This window comes from Zerene cesonia, chromosome 17 (assembly GCF_012273895.1).
Source record: "Zerene cesonia ecotype Mississippi chromosome 17, Zerene_cesonia_1.1, whole genome shotgun sequence".
Classification (NCBI taxonomy): Eukaryota; Metazoa; Arthropoda; class Insecta; order Lepidoptera; family Pieridae; genus Zerene; species Zerene cesonia.
Window position 1 is genome coordinate 2576163 of NC_052118.1, and position 25471 is coordinate 2601633.

A 25471-nucleotide genomic window follows, 5' to 3' on the forward strand; every position below is an offset into this window, starting at 1 on the left:
ATAAAATTTCACAATGATTGAGTGTACTTTAAAAGTATACTTACTTCAGAACATCGGGTAAGGGTTCTAGTACTTTCATCATGATGAGAGTGTACTCCAGAGGTCCAGCCCCTTCACCAGTGCTCCTGTCATGGTCCATACAAGGCTGTTTGTCCAATGGTGAGTAAATTGTGTACCGTTTACCAAACATGATTTTGTTACGATTTTTTAGATGATTAAATTGCCATCTTACAAAAGAATCATAAAATGGATTAACATCAGTTGTTATAAACTTCCGCCGCCAATCAACCTGTATAGGAGTATATAACTTAGAAAATGGTCTTAAATTATATGAGTAAGCTAGTCTTATATTTTAGTCACAATTGTCATAAAGATTCCATTTAATTGATATAGTGTTTTTACCAATGACTGTAAAAAGAAGTATGAACTTTAAAGAGGTTGGGACCGGTCTTTTCTATAATGCTAATAAGAACTCAATATCGCTTTTGAAGTATTCTTATTGTTCTAAAATAAACTATAAATAGAATCAGTACAATCAAGAATGAGTTTGTCACAAAAAAGGTCCATACATATTTGCTATGATAATGAACAGATTTATTAAAGGGTCTGTAACTTCAACAAATATTTGACCTAAATTAAGTTTAATTTATCTAAAAATTTTAACCAATAAAAACATACATGAAGTCCCATTCTCTTCAAATCTGCGACAGCTCTTGGAGGGAAATATTCAAGCCAATATTCTTCATTAGCAAACTCTTTGATTTCTTCCTCTGGGATGCCAAGGCTCTGCATAATCTGCCATTGGTATTTTGCCGAACCCGTCTTAGCCACTGCCTTACTCTTCTTCCCTTTACTTTTATCCTTGGGCACTACATCTTCTTCTACTTTAACAATTTCTTCATCTTCCGGGAACTCTGGTGGGCACCCATATAGAGCCATTTCTCTTTTCAACTTATCAGCACATGCTTTTATAGGCATACCAGTACAATGGAATCCAAATGGAAATAATACAGCTTTACCTTTCAAGCGATAATACCGTGCTGCAAACTAAAAAAAATGTGCTTAAAAAATTTTAAAGAACTAAACACAGAGAACAGAGTGTGATTCAAACATTTATTGCTTACCTCACATTTAGACAAGGAAAAGGTATGACCAAGATGTAGTCGCCCATTCATGTATGGATATGGGAAGGTACAAAGAAATTTTTCTTGGTTTTCATCTTTAGGAACTTCAACTTCAAATATTTTCTCATTTTCCCAGCGTTCTTGAACTTTTCTCTCAATATCTTGTAGATATTCTACTTTAAAAGTACCTTTTCGGTCCAGGTTTGCCTGAAATTATAGAGTTGAAAATTTATATAGATACAAAAATAAATTTTGAACATTTGTGTATATAACATTTTGAAGCGCAAGTAAATTTAAATTTGTTTCTAACATAACATTTATTCAATTATCGTAATACAAATTGTTAATTAATACCGCATAACCTAGGACACAAGTACAACATGTACACAGTTAGAAACATTATGAATTTAAGGAACAGTTCCCACTTACCATATTAGGTTTTTAAAGTTTAAACAGACATGAAATTATGTTTTAATTAATCATAAACTCTAAAAAGCCATGTGACTTTATACACTACACACAGCTGTTTGATATTAAAAAAAAAAACCCTTCAGCTGACGTTCAACGTGAAACGTCAGTACGTCAGTCAGCATATCTGTCATTTCATATTTGTCATAACGTAGTATATATATATATTTTTTTTTTCTTCCTTTATGGCAATAAGTTTCAACTATTTGCCAGTGTCAAGTTTATTAGTATATTTTTTACTCTGGTCACTGGTCACATAGCACAGATAACATTAATACTATACATACATATAGTGTCATCAGTCATAGAGAACAATTATAAGATTACTCTATCATTAACGGACGATGTCGAAAAATAAAGAAAGACAGTTTTTTTTTTTGTTTTGACACTCGATAACTCCGTAGGTTTTCAACCGATCTGAATCATTCTGTGTTTGATAGGAAATTGTTGTCATTTGGCCCCATTTTAAAACTTGGAGTGCTCTCTCCTGCCTAGTCGAATTGTTGGTATGTGATAACTTCTTATAGGAGGGTAAGCTACTTCGTAATGTTACGTGCTTCTTCACACACTGCCATAACTCACTAGACGATGAATACTAAATAACTAATGAATGGAACGGTATTTTCTTATTATGGAATTATCTAGAACTTAAGAGCATTTGAATTTAATAAATCTGGAAACATAATTGCCATGAACTTTGTATGTATTTATTATTCCTGAATAATACAGGGTTATATATTAAAGTCAAGTGTAAGAAATTAAATTAGTTAAATTATATGTAACTAAATGCGATTTCACCTTGATGCATTCCTAATTGACTTCAAAATAATTCAGTCAGCAAAAAGCCATCTTAAAGCACTAATACCTCTCAATTAAATTTACTTTGTAATGTCATACAAAAATTTAGTAATTACCTCCTACCACTACCGTCTCACACACATACCTAAAAAACGGTATTGTAAGTTTCGAACGATGTGTAGGTGGATAACAAGAATTTTCATGATCGAGTGTATACTTTCTATATGCCCCTACAAACGTACATCGTTCGAAACTTACAATACCGTTTTTAAAATCATTGGAGTATTTGTATTAGTAAAGATAATGAGTAAACCAAAGAATTTAGTTTTTTCGATATGAACATAATAGATAAACAATTTAATTAAATATGTCCGGTTCGAGGTCCGGTTAAAGATACATAGACATTTTTTGTCTATCTTGTTTTGTCTACGGATTAAGATGAAAAGAAAAGAAAACTTGTCAAAAATTGGCGCCAGCGGTTGCAAATTTTGATGTCAGTGTCATAATACCGGAAACTTCGTTCAACACCTCCTTTGGAAGAAGCGTTTGCCGGGTTCGCCGGTATCTGTAATTTTTATTGTTTGGGTGATTAGTGTTTATTTTACAGAATATAAGTACAAATGGCTCCACGTACAGCAAAAGCTAAGGTAATTTTATACCAAATAAAGCTATGTATTCAACATGCTAGTCTTGTTATTTTGCCACCATAAACTGGTTTGCTTTGCAACATAGCATAAATAACCGCGGATTTTACGGTATTCTTTAAACTTACAATCCTTCCTAATTCCTCGATCATTTGATTACCTTTTGTATTTTAATCTTAAAATTGTCATGTTTTGTGTATGTGGTTATTACTTCTTATAAAAAGTCCCGCGTGTTTCGCTCAATAGATCACTAAATTATGTATTTGGCGCTAAATCTATACGATTTCTGATTGTATTAAAAAGGCACATGTGCGCTTTACTTTGTCATTCATAAGCGTATTTATAATTGTTTCTAAGTGTATAAGTAGAATAGATGCAAGTTTTACTCTAAAATAAAGTGTAATTCATTATAGGTCGTAATCTCCAAATCAGCAACAATCATAATACATTCTCTGTTGTGATTATGTTTTATTTAATTGAATTAAATATAGGGCATACATTTTTGATACAGTTATTATCTGATAAAAATCATTGCAATGTAATTTTTTTTCTAATAAACAGAAGGCTGCTGAAGCTAAAGTTACAGTAAATGAAGCACCAAAGAAAGGCAGGGGTAAAGCAAAAAATGAAGTAGAACCAGAGCAACAAGATGAAAAAATTGAGGTTATTGAAAAAAAGGCTAAACGAGGAAAAAAAAATGAAAATAATGATGAAGAAAAGTCGAATGGTGTGAATGAAGAAACTGCACCACCTGCCAAGAAAGGAAGAGCAAAGAAAAATCCTACACCAGTTGAAGAAAAACCTATTACTAACACTGATAACTCTGCTGAAGAGTCTGGCACTCCTGCAGAAGAAAATGAACATGATAATGAAGAATTAGACACCAATGGACATAGAGGAGAGGTTCCTCCCACAGCAGTCAAGGGACGCAAGAAGGCTGTAAAGAAAGAAACTGCTGAAACAAAAATTAAAGAGAACATGCGTGGTAAAAAAGTGATCAAAGAAGACAGTACTGAAAGTCAGCCAGCTAAAAAAGAAATTGAAGAAAAACCTAAAGGAAGGGGTAGAGATCGCAAAGTACAACCAAAACCAGAATCTGAAGAAAAGTCTGATAATGAAGATGAGCCTAAACCTGAGCCAGCTGAAAAACCAGTGACTAAAGGAAGGAAAAAGGCTCCAACTAAAGCTGAAAAAGCAGCATTGGAGGCAGAAAAGATGGCCAATGAAGTTGCAGACAAGTCCAAGGAATCGGAAACTAATGAAGAGATTGCTGAGACTGAATCCATTGACAGTAAGACTGATGAGAAAGGCGAAGGTGATGTTAAAGGTGATATTGAGCCTAAAAAGGGTAAGAAAGGTGGGAAGAAAGCCCAAGCCAAAGAAGATAAAAGTGAGAATGCTTCAGAGAAAAATAAAAATGGAAAAGGTATGGAAAAGTTGTTTTCATAATTACTCCTATCTATTTAGAATTCCACAGAATTTCAAGGTGGAATCCTTTGGAATGTTTTGCTTTTCATACAGGCAATTTATTTTATTTTTAAATCAGTTTTAAGAATTAGAATAATTAAATTACAGGTAATTCTTCAATATAACAAAAAAGTCATGTCATGTCTAAGATATGATATATATCTAATTCTATTTCATACTACAATGTCATGGCAAGTCATACTGACATCTTAAACCTTACATTTTAATATGATGTTTATGAAATTTGTATTGTGTTATTTTACATTTTACAGATGCTAAGGATGATGAAGAAATGGATTTAGAAGCAGTAGTTAAACCTCCAAAAGCTAAACGTGGTCAGAAAAAGGCAGTTGAAAAACCTGTTGAGCCTGAAGATGTCCCTGATACTGGGGAGCCAACATCCAAACGCAGGCGTAAAGCTGCAGAAGATAAGGGTAATTAACTTTATAATTTTTGTGTTTGACTTATGTTTCCTTTAATGATGATTAAGTGTATTCATTTATTATTTATAAATAAACAGTTTTCCAAAATATTTTTTTTTATTTGAATTTTTCCAAAACCTATAACTGGTATCTGCTTTTATGGACACTAAGATATTACATTGCAAATATACAATACTTATGCAGCTAGATTCCTTATTTCAGTAATTGAATATTAATAGCTACTTTATTTAGCTCAGTACTTAAGTGGATGATAAGGTTTACATAATATATCAAAAAGTGCATGAATATTGTTTAATGTTTGGTATTTGGGATTAAAATAGAATATCTTGCTATTTTTTGTAAAAAAATATGTACTGTGTAATGAAATACTATACAAATAAATTAACATGCAAAGCAAAAGCACATTATGTTTACTATATACCAAGTGATTTTGTTTCTGTATATTTTAAGTATAGATGGCAAAATTAACACTTATCGGGCTATTTTACTAACAAATTAGTAAGTATCGCTAAACTATTCTTGTTTGCTTGATACTGGACATAGAAGATTAGAAAACTCCTAAAATTCAAAGAAATCTCTCCATTTCAGTTGAGGATACTAAAAAGAAGGTCAACAAGTCAGCAACTGATTTTGAATCCATAGACTTTTCAAATACATCTAAAAACCCACAGGGTAAGGAATGGAATTTCAAAATTTCCTGTTGGAATGTGGACGGTATTAGAGCTTGGTTAGGGAAAGGAGGCTTAGATTATATAAAATATGAGAAACCTGACATACTGTGCCTGCAAGAAATAAAGTGTGCGCGTGATAAATTACCTGAGGAAGTTACAAATATTCCTGGTTACCATGCATATTGGTTATGCAGTGATAAAGAGGGTTATGCTGGAGTAGGAATATATACTTCGAAGCTTGCAATGAATGTGCAATATGGCCTACAGAATGAGGAATTAGATGATGAAGGTCGAATAATAACAGCGGAATATGAACAATTTTATTTAATATGTACATATGTACCAAATGCTGGTCGGAAATTGGTTACATTGCCTAAAAGACTGAAGTGGAATGAAGAATTTCGTAAATATGTTAAAGCGCTGGATGAAAAGAAACCTGTAATTATATGTGGCGATATGAATGTATCACATAATGAAATAGGTAACTTTATACAAATAGTCTCAAGTTATTTACTTGTAAATTTTTATGTATTTGCTTATTATTTGGGCGACTATCTAATTTTTCTGCATGTTTCATGTATATACTTACATGTTCTTGATGTTAAAATTTTCTAACAAATGTATTCCATTTTACCCAGATTTAACCAATCCAAAAACAAATAAAAAGAATGCTGGATTCACGGAAGAAGAGCGCGCCGGTATGACCCAGCTTCTTGCAGATGGATTTGTTGACACTTTCAGACACATAAATCCAGATAAAACTGGTGCTTACACTTTTTGGAGCTATATGTTTAATAGTCGATCGAAAAATGTTGGATGGTAAGTAAAACGTTAATTGTTGTTGTTTTTTATACAAATAGTGCAAATAGATCTGAAAATATTTGTATATTTTGTTTATTTGATCATATAGAATTATGAATGATTTTCATAATTAAAACAAAAAGAAAAAAAAAAAAAGAACTGCGGGCTCGTCCGGGATTTGAACCCGGGACCTCTCGCACCCTAAGCGAAAATCATACCCCTAGACCAACGAGCCGCTTATTAATTTCGTTGAAATAACGCGTGTAGTGCGTTTCGATATTACTTTCTAAAATGTTAACATAGTTGCGTTAAAAAGTGTTTGTACTGCATGATATGTGAGGTGAGCTTTTACTTTTTCGACATTTTTAATCAGCTCTAGTTGTATTGAAATTAATGTAAATTTAAATAACATAATATGTATATGTCTCTGTATTTTCTTCTCTGCATTTTTTTTGCATTATATACATAGAATAGGTTAATAATAATTTTCATTATGTTTTGTTTCCAGGCGCCTAGACTATTTCATTATGTCTGAAAGACTTCTGCACTCTCTCTGCGACAGTGTCATCAGGGACAAAGTGTATGGGAGTGATCATTGTCCTATTAGTCTCTTCCTACATCTTAGTACTGCAGACAAACCCAAGGAATAGATGACTAATAAAATGATTACAAGTGTTTTTCAAACTTAATATTTGAACAAAATTATATAATTTATAACAATGATATAAAAAAATATTTTGTATTTTTAAAAGATTGTAAGCAGCCTTAACATTTCGCGTTCATAAAATGTTAAGAATTATCAAAACAACATTTTGGAAATAACAATATTTCGTAATTGTATCATAATATAGCATTTTTTTGTATGTACAAAAAAAGAAACACGTGATTATGCTAAAATGAGTGGTAAATAAACGCAATAGTAAAGACAAATGCAAAGTTTGAAAAATATTATATGTTTTTTATTTGGAAACTGGGATAGTTATAATAACTGTAAACATTTCAGCTTTAGCTAATTAAGAATAATATGTTTGTACAAATTGGTTGACAATCTCAGTGTTTTGTTAAAACGATTCAATATGACAGCTCATTTTGAGAATATTATTTTTGTTAAAAACATTTACAATTCATGCAGTTAATTATAGACATTGTTCTGAAAAAGTATTTTATTTATTTTTAAATTACATTCGCAACAAAAACAATTCTCAAGTCAATCTAACTAAATCTAGTAATCAAGAATCTAACAAAATTATGAAGAATAGTTAGATATCAATCTCTCCAACATGTTTGTAAATTGACACAACTCTTTAAATTTTCGATGAAACTATGTCTCAATACATAACCAGTCAAAATAAGATTTAAAAAAAATCGATCCATTCATAGCAATTTATCAATATTGAGTACAAAATATCTTTATCTAATTCAATTTACATGTCCTGTTCTGCTTTAGTAATAGATGTTCTTTTCAAACTAAGTAAAACAAGAAGCTCCAGAAGGTTAAATTATTGCGAAAATCATACAATCGTTTTACATTTTTTGCCCCCATAAGGCCATATGAGGACCTTTACGTCGATGCTTTATATGCATCTGAAAAGGAAGAAAACGAAATCTTAACTTCTATACAATAATATAAAGCTAAGGAATTTGTGAGAAAGTGGTAATCTCAAGAACTTTTAGACCAATTTCAAAAATCCATCCACCATTGGATATGTACGTGATCCCTGAATGTTCTTAATGTATGGGTTTCCTAAATAAGTCGCGGTAGTGATGCAACAAGGGGGCAACATATCCTGTGAGCAGCTTAAAGTAGAGAGGCGTCGATGAACTTTAAACTCCGATCACGCCCTCCCTGAGATTCCAGCACCACGTGCCCAATCGCCACTTCCGCTTCGCATTCACCCTTAGAGCCAAAAGCTCCCGCGACTTCACTCTAGGTGGCTGGTTTCGGTTAAAGCAGTCGGAGATGAGAACAAGGGACTCCCCTTTGAACATTCAGGGTGGCTACTGTTGGGGAGAAGCGACCCCGAATGTTTCCTCGCCATAAGGTGCTTTTCATTACTATTATTAAAGTGAACTGTGTATTTAAGATTAAGGTTTATAGTGACACTATATTTCTTATAGAATCAGGATTTAATGGCTACTGGCTGTATAGAAGACCAACTATCAAATAATTACATAATAGTATTCAGCTCTATGTTCTGCACATCAGTCTAATTATTAAATAAAAATAAGATTAAAAATAACTCATGTACCTGAATAATTTCTCCAAATTCATCTCTTTTTAACAATGAGTATGTAGTACTTAGTAAAGATAAGGCACTTTTTTGAAACTCTTTATGTCCTGAACAAAATAAAGCTATTCCCGCCTCAAGTCCTGTTCCAAAATCACATTCATCAACAGCTATACTAGAGTATGTTATTAAGGGCTGTAGTTCAGATAATATTTTGGTTTTTTCAGATTCCATTGATGCGTCTTGCAATTTTTTAAACATTTTCTTTATGTTTGCTGAAATATTATAAAATTGTATATTTAAATTAAGATATTGTATTGGTAATTTGAAACATATGTGAAGTGTGGGTAGAATTTATCCAATTATTAAAACAAAAGATTTACCATCAGTTTCAACTAATTTTCTATAACCAAGTTGAGTTTTCTTATTATAGGGCACAACAATACCGGCTCCATGAAATGTTTTACAAACTATTCCTTTCAGTCTTTTCTTTTTGTCATACTCTTCTATTGAATAATTGTTGCTTTCAGCCCATTTTTTTACTTTTTCAGATAACTTTTGACATGCCACTGATATGAATGGTGAAGATTTTTTTTCATTTTGTAAAAACCAGCTGAAAATAAATTTTGGAGTTAATGTTTCTTATAAAACTTTATTGTTTGTGAAGTTTACTGGAAATTTGACAAAAAATTATCATACTTACTAAACGGCACCAAAAATATTTTCAGCTATTGGAGATATAGTGTAATCTTTAAAACTATCATTTTTTGCTAAAAATACAGGTTTCTCATTTGGTTCGTCCCTATAGTAACCAATGTGTAATTCACTATTTCCTTTCTTTTTAAGAACAGCCTATATATGAAATAAAACAAACATGTTTAATATTTTTCTATATCATTTTGTGAACTTTCTGTCAAGTTAAAATAAGTATTTATGAAATTGTTTATTATTTATTCAGTGTCAATTTTAAGAATAGTTTTGCTAAAGAAAAATTTTGTAATTTAAAGAGTATAACATATTTATTATATATATTATAACTATCTTGCAAATTTAAAAAAGGGGAGCAAATACCAACAATTCCCTATCAAACAAAGAAATAATTAAACCAATGGGTGGAAAACATATAGAATCACAAAATTTTCAATTTTTACCTGAAATTCAGGAACATCATAGAAAAACCTCCAATGCACCAAATACAGTTCTTTTTTGTCAAGCTTAGGCAATTTTCCCAACAATAAATCAAAAGGTCCTATCATTTCTAAATTTACACTTGCCATTAAATGCTCAACAGATGATGATTCTTCATTCAAACATTCGTAAAATTTGAAAAAATCTGTTGGCATTTCTACTTTAAAACATTCTTTGTAAACTGCATTATCAGTTTCTTTACTAAAATAGACAGTACTTGCATCTATTTGAATTATATTCTCAGTGACATCATCAAGCCTACAAACTGCAGTTGCAGTTTCTGAAACATCATCAATTTCTTCTTCATGAGAACTATTTACAGCGGAATCTGTGTTTTCGTTATCAATTGTTTCATTACATGTATTGTGTGTGTTAGTTTTCTTATTATATGGTTTGAAACGGTTTTGTGTTCGTTTATCTTTGTTGCCTTTTGCTTTGAGTTGAGGGGGGTGCTTGTACGTCTTATGATGGTCTGGGTTTTTCTGATAGCATTTTTCACCGTATTTACATATTTTTCGCGGATCCTTAACATATTTTTTCCACTCCTCGGACATTGTTGTATTTCTGTAAACAATACGGAATCCAAATAAACCGTGGTTTAAATCTATTATTCAATTAGATTATCAAGATTCAAGTTACCCGTTTACAGAGTTACCTACCTTACCTACCTAGTTTAATATATTAAAAGTTTAATTTAAAATAATCAAAGTATACTTATAAGTTTTATCATAGCGTAAATTGTAAAACAATTATAATTTGTATTTACTATTAACCAATGACGTTAGACGTATTAAAATTTTTATCGGTCATCCCGCATCTGTGATCCGGCAATTGGCACAGAGCAAGTAATATTATACCCAGTAGTATTATACTACTCTTTGGTAAGTAACATACAGCAATCGACATAATGCATAATATATCCCACAGATTCGTACCTATTCAATATAGAACCTACCACAGAGTATGTAATATATTATCTTAAATATCTTGTTAAGAATGTCAAATATGAAAATTAAATGTCAAGCCAAAATATCAGACCGCAGAATGTGGGTTCTAATAGTTTCTAATAATTATTATTAATTTTATAAAATTTAAATGTTACTATTATATTAATTTTAAATGTGCATTACCATATTTTGTAGTACATACGGAATTAACTTGGCATGAGTAATAAATTACGTTGGAAAATAGATTGAAAGTAATATTGATGTACCGAATATTAATTAAATAGGTAAATTATTATATCGCATCACAACTTAAAATAAATATCACATTACAAATTTATTTATATTCAAATTGCCCGTACAGAAAATATATTTGTCAATATTTGACATAAAAATTACATAGGCACAGTTAAAAAATAATAATGTGGATCAGTGTCAAATTTTCAATGGATGTAAGGTGGTGGTTCAACAATATGATGTGAAAATGATTTTTATTGGTGATTCGTTGAAAAAAAAAACAAATTTTATATAGCTAATAAATGTTAAAGCTTACGGTACTATCTCAATAAGGACTGAAATGAATTGTTTCTTCCAAAATATATTGCCTCAATGAACACCTTTTCTTGTGGCTACAAATTAATCATTATATTAAATGTTAGAATTAGCAATGCGCGTTCAAGTAATTAAAAAATATTTTGTGTTATAAATACAAATGTGTAAGTGTCGAAAATACTATATAAAAATACCAAGGACATGAACATAATAAATCGTCGTCATTTAAAGCATTTGTCAATTGTTGCGGTGTACGGATTATGCTTTTCAAGTGGTAAATACCTTAGCGTGAATTCTTTATCCGTTCTTATATTTGTGTTTGTTATTTCTGCTAATAATTATTATCAAGCTTGTTTTCTTGCTTTGTCATGATTGTGAAGCTTTAAATGTGTAGCTAGCTTATTGCTTATTTTTGCAATAAAATAAAATAAATAAATAAATTTTTGCTTAATTTTTTGTTACTTATAGATATACGCATTGCTTTAATTTTGTTTGATTGAATTTTCTCTATTATATAGATATATTTATGTATTATATTGAATACATGCGAATTTTTATTGGATTGAAAGTAGTGTAAATACTTGTAATAATCATTGTTAATCTGACCAAATAAAATGTTATTTGACGAGCGAGTATTACCTATCTATCTAAAATATTATAAAAAGTACATTTCTAAATATTACAGCCAATTATCTTTATATCAAGAAAAATTTATGTAATTAGGTATATGTTTAATGCTGTTTGAATTTTATTGTCTTAATAAATTGAACATTTTATATTTTGTTATTTAGGACATGATGTTTTTACAATTATTTCAAGATGCTGAAATTCCCTGCAAGTCCTTCATCAACAGTTCACTTTATCAGCATTCTATATTTAGTTGCATTGTGTTCTTCACATGTTTGTGCCCAGGGCATGCTGTTTATAGTCTCTCCACTAAAGCAATGTTGTTTGATTTATAAATGTACTTTTAAACCATTAAGCATATGATTGTTTTATTTTGATTAATGTTTTTACAAATATAAAAATGTTCGCTTAGTAAATCGTGCATGAAATTGTATTTTTGTGTGTTTTTTTTGTTTTAAAGGTATTTAAACAGTACTTTAAACGTATGTCTAATATAGAATATGTTTATTTAATAGAGAAAATAACTAATCATAAAGAGAAAATAACGAATATCAGCGATCATTTAAAATTCAACTTTACATGTAAACGTGGTTGGAATTCGTTCGTAATTCGGTTTCGTGGTTCGGTTTGATAATTCGGTCTGCTTTCATACCTATCATAAAATACATTATATACGATCAAAATATATACTTACTTAGTAAAAATTATGCAACATTACGATTAAACTACTAGAAAGAATTCTGTATTCAAAACTGGCACCATCTTTTTTTATAAAATTTAGATCATCTATACTTAAGTTATCGCTGTAATAAATATACATTATAAGCAAACCACGCGAGCCCAGTTGATTGAAATTCAGGTCATGAAATTTCGAATTTTTTGACTCAAATTTAAACAAAATAGGGCATCCCAAATAAATATATTTTGTTAGTTATTATTGGGGATATCAAACTAAAGGTATTTTTAGTTAAGTAATCAATAAAATAGACATTAACATTACATTGTTTCTCCTGCAAATTACCTATACGACAGATTTTGAGTGTTTAATAACTGAATTCAAATATATTAAAGTATATAATTTATATATTTTCAATGTTTCATACATCCGCATTGGTATAAGATTTTATTCCTGTACACATCGAACAATAAAACCTAATACATAGTAGGTAGGTATTTGAAGGTGTATAATATACGCTAGGATGAATTCAAATAACTGCAACGACTGTGGTTTTATACAAATGTGGAATAACTCATAAATGTTTTATTTCATATCTTCAAACAGATGAAATTTTTGGTTTTAATGATAAGTTTCAAATATTACATTATAAAAATTAGTGTACCTACAAAAAATGATATTAGGGTAGATACATAATACACAATGTCAAAATCGGCTATTTTAATTACTTTATATGAAAAAGTTATTAACTTAGAAAGTAGTTTATCGATCGCATATCAATTTGCAGGAATTTACATCTGTGTATAATAAATAGATAATAGAAGAGAGCCAAATGGTGCACAACGGTGTCCTAATTAACTCTGCCACAAGTCGTAATACCTCAATCCATCGCTTGTTACGATAATTTAGAATCACTATGTAGGAAGCTATTTTACGTTAACTGCTCATGCATCATCACGTCTGTGCTCTATGAAAATTATCCTGATCCAGGTTTTCAATAAAACAATATTCACATATTATTACAATTTATTATTGTAGCCTTTTGAGGGAAATAATGTAGAAGACATTATCAATATAATGTTCATTATTTTATGCATCACTAGCTGTTCGCACCGGCTTCGGCCGTGGTACATTTCCTTGGTAAAAAGTATTCTATAGCACTCCGGAATAATGAAGCTTTATTTCGGTGAATAATTTCAAAATCGGACCATTAGTTTCGGAGCCTTTAGGTTACAAACGAACAAAAAAACTTTTCCTCTTTATTTTATTAGTATAGATTAATCGTTTTCAAATCGCACGTTAAGTAAATAGGGGTTTTGAAATCTTAGGTTGCTAAGCTCGGTTTAGCGCTTCTATGATTTTGATACATTTAATATTTGATATAAAAATTAATCTTCAGCTTAATATTTTTACATAGTGAGTACATAATTACAAAGATTACTTATTACAATTTTTTTATGTATCTGTATATAGTATACAAGCAACTTTCACGCGATGTTCGAAATGAAGAACATTATACGTAGTACCTAGAAGTATTTCTGTTGTAGTAATTTACAATCTGGATAAACTTATCTAAAATTTTCGTATTACGAGTAGTATGGAGGTATGGACCCCCGCCGGAAAGATTTGCGAAATTCAAAGTTCCTTTGGATGATTGTTAAATATCGGATTTAGATGTAATTTGGTAAAATGAAGGTAATTATATATACAATCATATTATGTAAACATAATTTTGAATCTTATACACTTCGCAAAAGTTTTCATAAAAAAATTGGGTCGACCACACCACAGACGACCTAATTATATGTAGGACACCTACCTACTTAGTAGACTTTCCATAAGTTAATACAAATAAACAATAATACAGAAATAAAAGAGATCCTGCTCTATCCTGTCAATAATTCAATAAACGTGTAAGTATCTGAGGATGGAACACGGATGTAAGTTTATTAATCACATTCTAAAACCATTGAACAGGTTTTTATAATACTTGGCAGTTGGCAGTGTCGTAGCGTATGTATCAGAATAACGCGAGCTAAAGAAATACTTGCTATTGCCCGCGGGTTCATTAATACCTACATTACGCTGGTACTAAATTGAACAATAACGAGTTTAAAAATACTTTTAAGTCAAATGTGAATAATGATGACGCGGACGTGATGATCAACACGACCGTTTGCAGACGTGCTAGCAACGTATTAATTCCAGTCGCATTTTACCTATGTATTAGCGGTTCGGTCCGTCTTCACCCGTGGTACTTTTTATCTCTATAAGAACCCATGTGCCTTAAAAAGTCGTTATTAAAAAAATGCCGAATTAGTCGAGCCGTTCTTGAATTTTATGCTTAGCAAAACATTTAGCGATTCATTTTCATTTATGTTGGCTACTTCGTAACTATAAGGACGTATTACATTTTTATTGCAATAATATTGCTTTATCCAACTCAAACAATGTCTCATGCATATAAATAACTTAAATCCGTATCAATAGCATAAATACATTTAGGACTATGTTCAAAAATAGCACATACGCATTAATGTTCGATTATTATGATCGCAATAATAAATTGATAATCCTGTGAACTGAGCCAAAACGTTTTCATTCTCTAAGCAAAATGTAATTTCTGTTTTGCCCTTGAAACAGAAATTATTTAAAAATTCCTTAACATTTTCCGGAATACGATGTAAATGACTCTTGTCTCTTTTGTCTATTTATAAGTTTCCCTGAAACATGAATGTTAATGACGACTACAATATAAATATGCATAATCTCAACTTTTCAAAATTATGATTTATATTAATGTACACAGATTTATATTCAGCGTTATTGTTAATTTAAAATAAAAAAATATAAAGTGAGCTCACGTGTGGGTGTTTTATAGCATTAAATAAATTGTATTTTTAGTTTAATAGCAAGATAATGTTTTATAAAAGAAAATTATTAAATTCTTTAAATATTCCCAAAGCTATCATTACAACCAAAGCAAAATAGGAGATTTTCTGCGTCCTAGATACGTCGTCGGAGCTATGCGGTAACAGGCAAACGGAAATCGTCTAGAGACAACATTGTTATGCGATCTCCTTCGCGTCGTTAGTATAGTAAATACATTTTAATGGAAAATAATACACAATACATTGACTGGTCCTGAAAAATTAAAGCCAATTTTATAACATACCTACAATCAATATGATTTCATACCCTTAGTACATAGTACGTAGTTTTTATCTGGATGTTTATTTTGTTATCTAAAAGCTTCATGGCTTTGGCCGATTATATAATTTCGGGTGAGATAAGAGAACTTACATTCATTTCCATTTTTGCAGGCAATGAACACTTGACCACACGATGGAGAATCGAGATGGATGGGCTGGAGGAGAGACTGGTGCTGCGGAGAATTCCACTCAACGTTCCCAAGCTGAACGGGATAGAGTGCGCATCGAGTTTTATGCCACGTACGACGTCATGACGGGCGTGCGAATAGCCGCTACATTAGGCGGCTTTTTTGCACTTATGGTCTTTCTTATAGTTTACAAAAGTCGTAGTAAATCAGTAAAGGCATTAAATGATCCGAAGTTAGTCGAGTTAGCTGAGGCAGTTGTTGCGGAGGAACAGGCCGTTGAAGAGGAAAGGCAGCTCAATGCGGCGATCGAAGAAGCGTTATCAGAAAGGGCTCGCTCACGGCCTTCTATAGGTGACGACCCGTTGTGGCCACGAACTTCAAGATTTTCATCATATGGCGGTGGCTATGGTAGTTTGCTCGCACCACCGCGTCGTCTCTCTACATTACGGGGAGATTCGTTACCTGGATCTGCCTTAAGGTTTGGCGAAAGGCGCTTTTCCGGAGGACATCGCGATCGTCGGCTTAGTTCAGCTACTTGTTCTAGTTCAGGGAGTTCCTATTTAGAGAGGCGTGGATCTTCTGTAGTGTGCGCGCTTCCAGAGCGACGTCTCTCGCCCTGTCCAAGCGAGAGACTTGCTCCTCTTGCTTCAGTTGGTAGTGTTGGACCTTCGTTCGCAATAGAAAGTGATCTTGTGTCAGTGGGAGCGGATTCTGTATTTGCGGAGGATGAAGCGGATTCCACTGATGATGAGGTTGAACAGTTTTCAACGGATAGTGGTGGTGGGACAGAGGTCGGCGTATCCGAATGCACTGAACTCACAAGCCGGCCAATATATCCCCCCAGTTTTGACCGCGCCTCACATTCACGTGAAACGTTGTTCTAGTTCCCGAGGTCCTTCGTTGAATGTTACCTAAATGTTATACAGCGTAGCGTTACAATTAAAGTATCTACAATTCAGATAAAATAAAAATAACTTCCATTTTCTTATAACATATCAATTTTTCAACAAGTTGACATATCATTTGATGATCAATGAAACTTTTCAACAAATTAATATATAACTACAAACGAAAAAAAATGTTCGACGCACATATAAACTTTGTTTTTACACCACCACAATCATCATATTTTAATAACGAGTCTTATATTACTTTTACGTACTAAGAAAAAAGTTCTCTTATATTAATTAATCGCTACTTTTAACTTGTTTAAAAACTATTTTTTGGTAATTCTATAATTTTGAGTAAGCTTTATCTGATTTGTCGATATTTTAAACTGTATTTATGATAGTGTAAATAGTTTGTTTTTGTTATTAATGAATTGATGTATTGCGATGTTGATGTGCTTAGGCGAAGAAAATGTATGGTATGGTAATTATGGCCATTGCAATGTTAACTCTTCAAATGTTGTTATATTACTTTACCACTGGAACTGGAAAAATTATGTAATATTATGATACAAAATGTTGTGTATTGCCATGTATGTACATTTATATATATTTGAACGCACAGATTTAGCATTATTTATGTTAGCCTACAGAACCAAAAAATTGTGTGGTTTATAATGGTGGTAAAAATATTAAAGATTAAAAGAAGAAATTGAGGATTTCGTTTTAAAATGTTCTGCGTAAACATTTTTAAAGATCGTACGATTCGTATCTGAATAGGTGTGTTGGAGCAAATATTTCATTAAGTAATTGATTTCTGGTAAGACCAAATTATCTGTTAACATTTTTTAGGTAAATGAACCATAACGAATACTATACCAATTAATAATAATAAACAGGTCCCTTGCCTATATTACCGGGTCGTATCATTGTTTTAGCTAATTATGATTATTGTTTTTAAGCTGTAGATTTATTAGGTGTTGCTGGAGTAGTAAAACACCGCTTAGTGTTCTTTGTAAATTTTGAAATGAAGAATATACCGAATTAATCTTTTGTAGTACCTAATGTAAATAGTTAAGGTTTCCCTACATTTGTACTTTTTATTATTTTGTATAAAGTTACACGCACAACGGCCTGAATGACATACCTAATTTGCTAATATACACCAGTGAAATAGTACCGCTTCACTTGTACAAACTTTTCCGTGTATTTACGGTGTTGTAGACAGGTCACAGATTTTTACAGATATAGTGGGGCTTGAGGGATGTGCGATGATGTACAAATTTGCAAAATTTGTATTAAACAATCAAGTCTTTTGAATGACCTATAAATATGTGTCCTATATATGTTATTAAATAAAATATGAAATTTTATTAGTTTCAAGTTGCGATTTGTGATTAAACTTTGAGTCAAGATACTATTGGATACTGGACATTATTACCGCAACAGTATACTATTAATTTATGTGTGCCGACACTAAAACAATTTCATTAGGACATAATATAGGTATAATAAAACTATTTATCAGGGTTTATATGCGAACAGACTTGCAACTTGATAGTTAATGTTAATTTTTAGTACCACATGCTGCATATAATATTCTAATTTTGCACTTGTGTAGGTATGTAATTTTATATAGGACTTATCGTAGGGTCCTTCATTATATAAATAGGTAAAAGGCTTTTTTATAACAATAATAAAATGGATTCTGAGCTGGTAATAAATACATGTGAAAAAAATTGTTTTAGATATACGTAAGAATAGAAATAACGATTACACGATTTGTTGTTTATAAAGAGTACAAATGTGATTCCGGTCTTAATAGGCAAGGTCAATATTTTACTTAAATACAATCAATGAACGACAATTTATATGTTTTGTTTATTGATACATCTTAACATTTCTAACCTAAGTCCTAAGCTTTAACATCATAAAAAGCCTTGCCTGTCGTCAGATATTGTAAAAAAAATTAGGTAGTACTAATGTTAGCAGTAGAAAACAGGGCAACGTCAATTTCAGAATATTATACCTATCTTTATTTATTTATAGACTCTCACCCGCTATAAAGGGCAAACAAGATCGATTCGTCCTTTGAACAATAATAAAATCAAAAAGCGGCCTAAAATGTTGCTTATACTTGTCTACGAATATCACTTTCAAATACTGCCACCAATTTTCTTTGTAACAATGTTGTGGACACCAGGATTTTATTGATTCTAGTGTGCCATGCCCGTGTAGAGCGGGTCCAGTAGATTAACTAACACAGGTCGTTTTTATTACGATTTAGATTTACGTGTTAGTTTATGTAACTGTTCGTTGCTCGAATAAAAAAGAGCTCCCAGTAGTCTGTAAAATGTTGAAATGAATGTAAAAAATATTGTAAATACGAGTCATTTGTTGTTTTATTTTTATTATGGAATATTTGGTTTTTACAGTAAACAAAGCTTGCGGTACGGTTCAACATAAAAGTATAATAAAGATAAATAATATGACTCAATAAATTTTGCCTCATCGAGATTCGAGAGTAAATAGGGAATGACGTGAATCACGTCCGCTATGTTGTGGCTTGTGGCTGTTTTATAGATGCGGAAACATTTTATGGATTTTTTCGATTAAAATATCTCATAAATATTTTAGCACCTATCAAAAATAGGAAGGGAGTCATGAAAATTTTAGGAACACAAGTAAGATTTAAAGCAGCTACATAATATTTGAAGCATTTCATATTTGATATTACAAAGAGTATGTTAAGAAGATCACTCGACCGAAAATCTAACCCACATATTAGAAACTAAATATATTTTAAGTTTTTGGTAAGGTGAGACAGTCGCATAGCTACTCATTAAAAAACAAAAAGCAATGTGACTTTTAAATAGTATGCATCAAGGAATTATATCATCTGCAAGATATATACTTAACGAATCTATGAACCCACAGAAAAGCTATTGAAGCAGTAAGTAAAATTTAAATTGGTGTTTAAACGTTTGATTAGTAATAATTATAGGGAGTACCTATTTGGATAAAATATTGCAATATTATGATGGAGACTTATATTATCAAGATAACAATATTTATTTCATCAAAAGATTATAATATTAACTAGATGGAGCGGCTCCACACTTATGGTACATGGCTTAAGACTAGCCTATGTGCTATTCTATGCATCCACCGGTGGCGACGTCAAAATTTTTTAAAACTTTATTTAGCAAATATTTAATGTGAATATCGCAGACTAACTTTCGAGAATATCGAAAAATCCTCGCTGGGAGACCATTCTCTTTTTTGTTGTACATTTTTTTAAATGCTTGTACAGATAAAATTCGCAGTTTTTAGTATGTGACGACACACACAACTCTACGACCAAACGAAACTATTACACACTAAATATTTGCCAAAGAAAGTGAAAGAAAAATTCTATACTTTCCCGCTGGTGAAACACGTTCTAGTCTAGATTATAAACTATTTCTGTACCAAGTTTCATAGGTATATGTATTATAAATCTGATCAGTAGCTTTTGAGTGAAATAGTTATGAACGTCCATCTACCCATCCATACAAACTTTCGCATTTAGGTACTTATTACTAGAATGAATATCGAAAAAAGAAACAAACCATGACCATATAATACATAAGTGTTAGATTTACAAAAAAGTTATATCTGAGACTAAGGTACAGCAAGCGGTTATTTCACGCTATATTTCTATCATTTTAAATCATATACCATTTTGTTTCATGAAATGAAGATAAAAAGGGTACAAAACACTGATCTGTGGGTATCTATACTATCAATATAAAAAAACTGTATATTATTTAAAAAGATGAAAGATTATTTTTCTACTTTTTACTGTTGGCTTGTAGAAATAAGCTTCAATCTACTGGACCGATTTCTATTTATTACTAAAAAAATATCTATGAATTCCTGATTGACCTAGAACAGTTTAATTTTTTTTTGACTACAAAAAAAAGAAGGATAGTTTTAGATAATATGATAGTCTACAACAGTTTCTATTTACGTGTGCCGAATTTAATAAGTGAATCCATGTTTGTACATGCATAACTCAATAACTGGAAATCGGATGTAATCGTTACTATGTGGTTATGTTATTCATCCAAATCAGTTCTTTGGTTTTTGAGCTGGAGGTCTTAATATATTGGCATTCGTAAAGAGTTTCAAAAAACAGGGTCTCGTTCTTTTCGCGCTTTAAAACGAACGCATAAAGTCGGTATAATTTTATAAATTTCACTTCTTGCTTCTCTATAATTTTGGCAAATCTCGGAGCCCGAATGAACATGTAGATTAAGGCAGATTATCATGAATGTTGTTTATGTTAAAGCAGTGAGATTGCATTTTTTTTCAAATGAATCGCATCGCAATATATTTCAACAAAACTTGCTTACCTGTATTATATATAGAGTCAATAAGTCCAAAATATGAGAAAAAATGTCACTTATAAATAAGGTTAATTATATTTTTGGACGAATACTGCTTGGTTGTCAAAGTCAATGAATTGTCAAAACTGTAGTGTCAGAGAAAGTATATTAAGCCTTTGTACAGCAAAGGAGTGCATTAATTTTTTATCAATATTAATTTTTTTAATCACTGTACAAGAAATTAGGAATCAAAAATGGATGACGACCTACCGACCGATTTTCAAGTCATCGTCGTTGGGACAGGTATACCATATGTTCTCTAAAACTTAACACCGGGCGTAATGGCGATAGGTAGCCTACTTATGTATCGATCTTATTTTTTCTTAACCCTTTCTATAGTATTTTCGCAACATCACATATGAATCATATTTAGTATAGTTTTTTAAACAGTTCCTCTTGTAAAGATTAAAGGCCTTTAATTTTTACATTCTTATTGGAAATTTGCAAAATGCCGCCCTAGTTTTTAGATTACTCACTCGGTCAATATTTTCAGTAATGAAATTCTATCCGCTGTGCCCTTTAATTTATTAAAATAATGTATGTATGTTTGTTGCTTTCTTTTAATATTTAGGAGAAAGCAAGTAAGGATGACACTTTTTATTTATATCAATTGTATAAGTTTTTTTACTTATTTAATATTTTTTTCATATAAAATAACAATCTTCCCTAAATGGTTTCTTTTTATATACCAAACATTGAACCTATCGTAATTTTGATGTACAAAATTGCTGCAGTATGTCTTTTAATTTTTTTTTTATGTCAAAGCGGGCAATTGAGCTGGTAGTTCACCTGATGGTAAGCGTTGACCACCGCCCTTGGACAGTTAGAGTTAGGAAGGATAAAGAAACAGGCCTCCTGCTCCCCACTCACTGTACAAAAAACTGTAGCATGCACAGAATTTGTTTCATGCTTGTTTTCTGTAACAACCTTATCATCTAACAGCAATAATTTATAGATTTAATATGACTTAAAGGGATAAATTATATATCCCAGAACATAAAATATAAATTTCAATTAACTGAGAATCTCTTATTTTATTGCTCTTTTGTGTCACATGTCAAATTCTTTTAAAGAGTGAAATATGTGTTACATCACTCTTTATTAAAGAAAAGCTGAAAAGGTTGTGATTATTAGGGCTTTACAAGAAGCTAATAATTGATAAAATTCTGTTAATTTGTATGCTTAAATCTTTAATACTATGTACCAAATTTTAATGGGGTTTTTTTAATAGGTTGAGTGATTCAAGAGGAAGGTTTATATGTATAAAAAAAAAACTACTCCAAATTAATGCATGTGAAGCCACAGGCAAAAGCTGGCTTAAAATACATTATTACTTGTAAAGATAATCTTGTGACTAGAGTAAAATTTGTGGCAAACAAATATACAGCAGTGTTACCTATATGTAGGCATGGTGGAGTCGATTGTAGCAGCAGCATGCAGTAGAATTGGTAAGAATGTCCTGCACCTGGATTCCAGCGACCACTATGGGGGCTTGTGGGCCTCATACAACTTTGATGGACTTCAAAAGTTTATCAAGGAAGTCAGTTCCGACCCCAAGAGGCAGGAACAAGTATACAATCTTAGCGAGAAGTGGTATATTGAAAAGTAAGTGTAAAATTTCCTTATAAATACAATAGAAATGTGTCTGGTACTAATGTTGTTTCGTGTGTTGGGGTAGATACATATTTGTTATTGTTTTGTATTAAAATTGTAATCAAATATACTATTGATTTTATTAATTGGAACCAACACATTGTATACAAAGCAACTTTGATGCTACTGCAACTTCATAATATTAAATTAAATCCATCTTCCTACATTGAATTAAAGATAAAACAAAAAATAAAAATAAAATATAATAAACAAACATTTAAAAGAATTTCCCTGTTCACACAATTGTCTATTTGAGTTTGTTCTGTTGAGTGAATAGTTTTAAGACTGCTTTTAATAATACAGGGAAGTCCCTGGAGAGGAGGGGGAAGACAAGACTGATGACAAAGCTGATCCTCCCAAGAAAATATGGAGTCAATCAAGATTTGCTGCAGAATATAGGAAATTTAACATTGACATGACACCTAAGGTAATTTATTATTATTTCTTTATTTTTAGTTAGACTTTATTGTCTTCATGGAAATTATTGAATGCTTTTATTTTTTCTTAAGATGAAGGATATTCAGCAGATGCGATTAAGTACACCACAATATTTTCTATAATTAGTTGGAAGTAGTATTGCCAATCCAATTAAGAGTGGTATTTAGATGGAATTGTTTTCTAGGAATTAGAGTTTTAAGATAAAGATCTTTAGTTATGTAAGTTTTACTTAGCTGCTAACAAGATAATAAAAATGAATTTATAACCTCTGAGTACAGAGTCAAAAATTGACCATAAGCATTCACTATGCTTGAAATTGTCTAACAACTTAATTTACAACCAACTGATTTTGACGATTCTTATTTAAACTTTTTGTTAAACAATTATACATGTTAGTTCCCATTCTTTTGTGTCATCGACGGTATTGGAGCTCGAGCTTCGCCCTAAGCGCTACCACCGCCCATGAACATTACGCCTCTACAAATGGATTGCTGACTTTAGATTGGAACATGCTTGACGACAATAATAAAGGAAAGGTCTAGGAAGGGTAAGGAGAACGATATGGGCCTCTGACTACCCTCTCACCGAACGAAACACAGTAGCTACTGTTTCACGTCGGTCTTCTGTGGGGGTGTGGCACTTCCCCGGTGCGAGTTGGCCCAATTCGTGCCGAAGCGTGCACGACTACCACACGACGGGCGTGTGGTAGTATTTCTAGGATAAGATCTATTCTTTGTCCTTTCTCCGGTCTCATACTGTCTTTGTATCAAATTTCATCCAAACTGGTTAAGTGGTTTAGGTGTAAAGAAGATAAATATGCATTCACAAATCACAAAACACAATTGGGCTGTTTAAAAGCTATTATTTTTAAAATATTTCTCTTTAGGTCGATTGAGATGAAATATACTGCACATTAGTTAATTGAGAGATAAGGTAAAAGATAATTAGTGCACAAGTGTGTTGCTTTCTCTATGAAAGGCAATATAATATCTATAAATCAAGTAAAGTAAAAGATATGTAATTAGTTTTATGTTATAATTTCCATTGATGTATAGGTATTAGGTACATATGTCTTTGTCAATTACATGTTAGAATATGATATATAAAAAATAGATTTTGTTATTAAAGAATATAAAATCGAATCGGTTATATCGTAAAATATATTCTGAATATACTTTCGAATCTAGCAGTGGGAGGGAAAATATTTCTTACAACGAAAAAAATTATACGCTCTTAATTTAATCGGAAAGAAAAATACGAGAAAAGGCTTAAAAATTATCTTCTAGTAATTTAATCTACATGCCTTTGAGGACTTAGATGCGCAATATACCTGCAACGAGTGTACAGAATGGGGCGTAGTTTTACTCTATTTGTGCCGAAATAAAACTGAAATGCTAGATCGAGATTGTATTTGGAAAATATGTATTAGTGTATGTTATATTTTCTGTCTGTTTTATTAACTTGCTCATCGAAAATTACGGAATACCGATGGCTGGAGTTTATTTTATAAAAATATTAGCTAAGAGATACTTGTTTAACTTTACTATATGTAGTTATGGATGTAACTTATGGTTCAAGCATAAAGCTGTGGCTGTCGGGTGTTGTAGTGTATTTGAAGAAAGATCTCAAATACTGAATGCTTCACTTCAGCCATTACGCCAAATTGCTTTAAATGCGAATTCGCGCCTCGGTTCGGATGATTTACGCCCATAACATTTCAATGACCGTTCATCAAGCTTTTTACGTGATAGAGGTTTGCCTAGATGTTTTGTAGTACGCGTAGTATGAAGCGGAATATAAGAGCAGAAAAAAGATAAAAATAAATAGACGCTGAATAGTTTATGACTCACAAAAATGTTTTTGTTACATAGTTATTACTAGAATATGCACAATTTACAAGAATAATGGCTGGCTCCCGCTTTTCGTCATTTATGTCGAGGACAACTTGAATTTTCTTTTAAGAATTAAATATTCGTATTATGCAAGGCCTTTTTCTTAAATTACTAAAATCGATTGTATATTAGAGATGCCACGAATATTCGGCAGCTATTCGGTATTCGGCCTATTCGGCCACTTTTCAACTATTCGGTAT

General features: G+C 31.5%; 5 protein-coding genes and 1 non-coding gene across 9 annotated transcripts in view; 3 read left to right on the forward strand and 3 right to left on the reverse strand.

The window, feature by feature from the left end:
* Positions 1-1704, reverse strand: part of LOC119833236 (leucine--tRNA ligase, cytoplasmic) — an 8569-nt gene extending 6865 nt beyond the window's left edge. Inside the window, exons 1-4 of the mRNA XM_038357163.1 lie at positions 1554-1704; positions 1125-1331; positions 679-1047; positions 45-289 (exon numbers count right to left, since the gene is read on the reverse strand). Coding sequence (XP_038213091.1) covers positions 45-289; positions 679-1047; positions 1125-1331; positions 1554-1556 — 824 coding nt within the window. The 5' untranslated portion in view covers positions 1557-1704. The remainder of the gene's footprint in view (positions 1-44; positions 290-678; positions 1048-1124; positions 1332-1553) is intronic.
* A 1155-nt stretch (positions 1705-2859) lies between these two features.
* Positions 2860-7879, forward strand: LOC119833192 (DNA-(apurinic or apyrimidinic site) endonuclease-like). Its single transcript, XM_038357090.1, has 6 exons — positions 2860-3037; positions 3596-4460; positions 4774-4935; positions 5533-6096; positions 6254-6434; positions 6925-7879. The coding sequence occupies exons 1-6, from the start codon at positions 3011-3013 to the stop codon at positions 7064-7066; spliced, it is 1941 nt and encodes a 646-aa protein (XP_038213018.1). The 5' UTR covers positions 2860-3010; the 3' UTR covers positions 7067-7879.
* Positions 6580-6651, reverse strand: Trnap-agg. The gene has a single exon. It is a non-coding gene; the product is annotated as a tRNA-Pro (tRNA).
* Positions 7354-10701, reverse strand: LOC119833193 (histone PARylation factor 1). Of its 4 annotated transcripts, none has more exons than XM_038357094.1 (6): positions 10690-10701; positions 9796-10396; positions 9348-9496; positions 9028-9257; positions 8666-8919; positions 7354-8000 (listed from the first exon to the last, which is right to left on the reverse strand). In XM_038357094.1, the coding sequence occupies exons 2-6, from the start codon at positions 10384-10386 to the stop codon at positions 7941-7943; spliced, it is 1284 nt and encodes a 427-aa protein (XP_038213022.1). In that variant the 5' UTR covers positions 10387-10396; positions 10690-10701; the 3' UTR covers positions 7354-7940. The 4 variants fall into 4 exon arrangements, with proteins under 4 accessions (XP_038213022.1, XP_038213021.1, XP_038213020.1 ...); XM_038357093.1 differs by lacking the exon at positions 10690-10701 and adding an exon at positions 10472-10683; XM_038357092.1 differs by lacking the exon at positions 10690-10701 and adding an exon at positions 10501-10563.
* Positions 10702-11212: 511 nt separating this feature from the next.
* LOC119833617 lies at positions 11213-19230 on the forward strand. Its single transcript, XM_038357708.1, has 2 exons — positions 11213-11602; positions 15955-19230. The coding sequence occupies exon 2, from the start codon at positions 15977-15979 to the stop codon at positions 16853-16855; it is 879 nt and encodes a 292-aa protein (XP_038213636.1). The 5' UTR covers positions 11213-11602; positions 15955-15976; the 3' UTR covers positions 16856-19230.
* Positions 19231-21369: 2139 nt separating this feature from the next.
* LOC119833234 (rab proteins geranylgeranyltransferase component A 1) overlaps positions 21370-25471 on the forward strand; it is a 20273-nt gene continuing 16171 nt past the window's right edge. Inside the window, exons 1-3 of the mRNA XM_038357160.1 lie at positions 21370-21531; positions 22695-22893; positions 23245-23368. Coding sequence (XP_038213088.1) covers positions 21483-21531; positions 22695-22893; positions 23245-23368 — 372 coding nt within the window. The 5' untranslated portion in view covers positions 21370-21482. The remainder of the gene's footprint in view (positions 21532-22694; positions 22894-23244; positions 23369-25471) is intronic.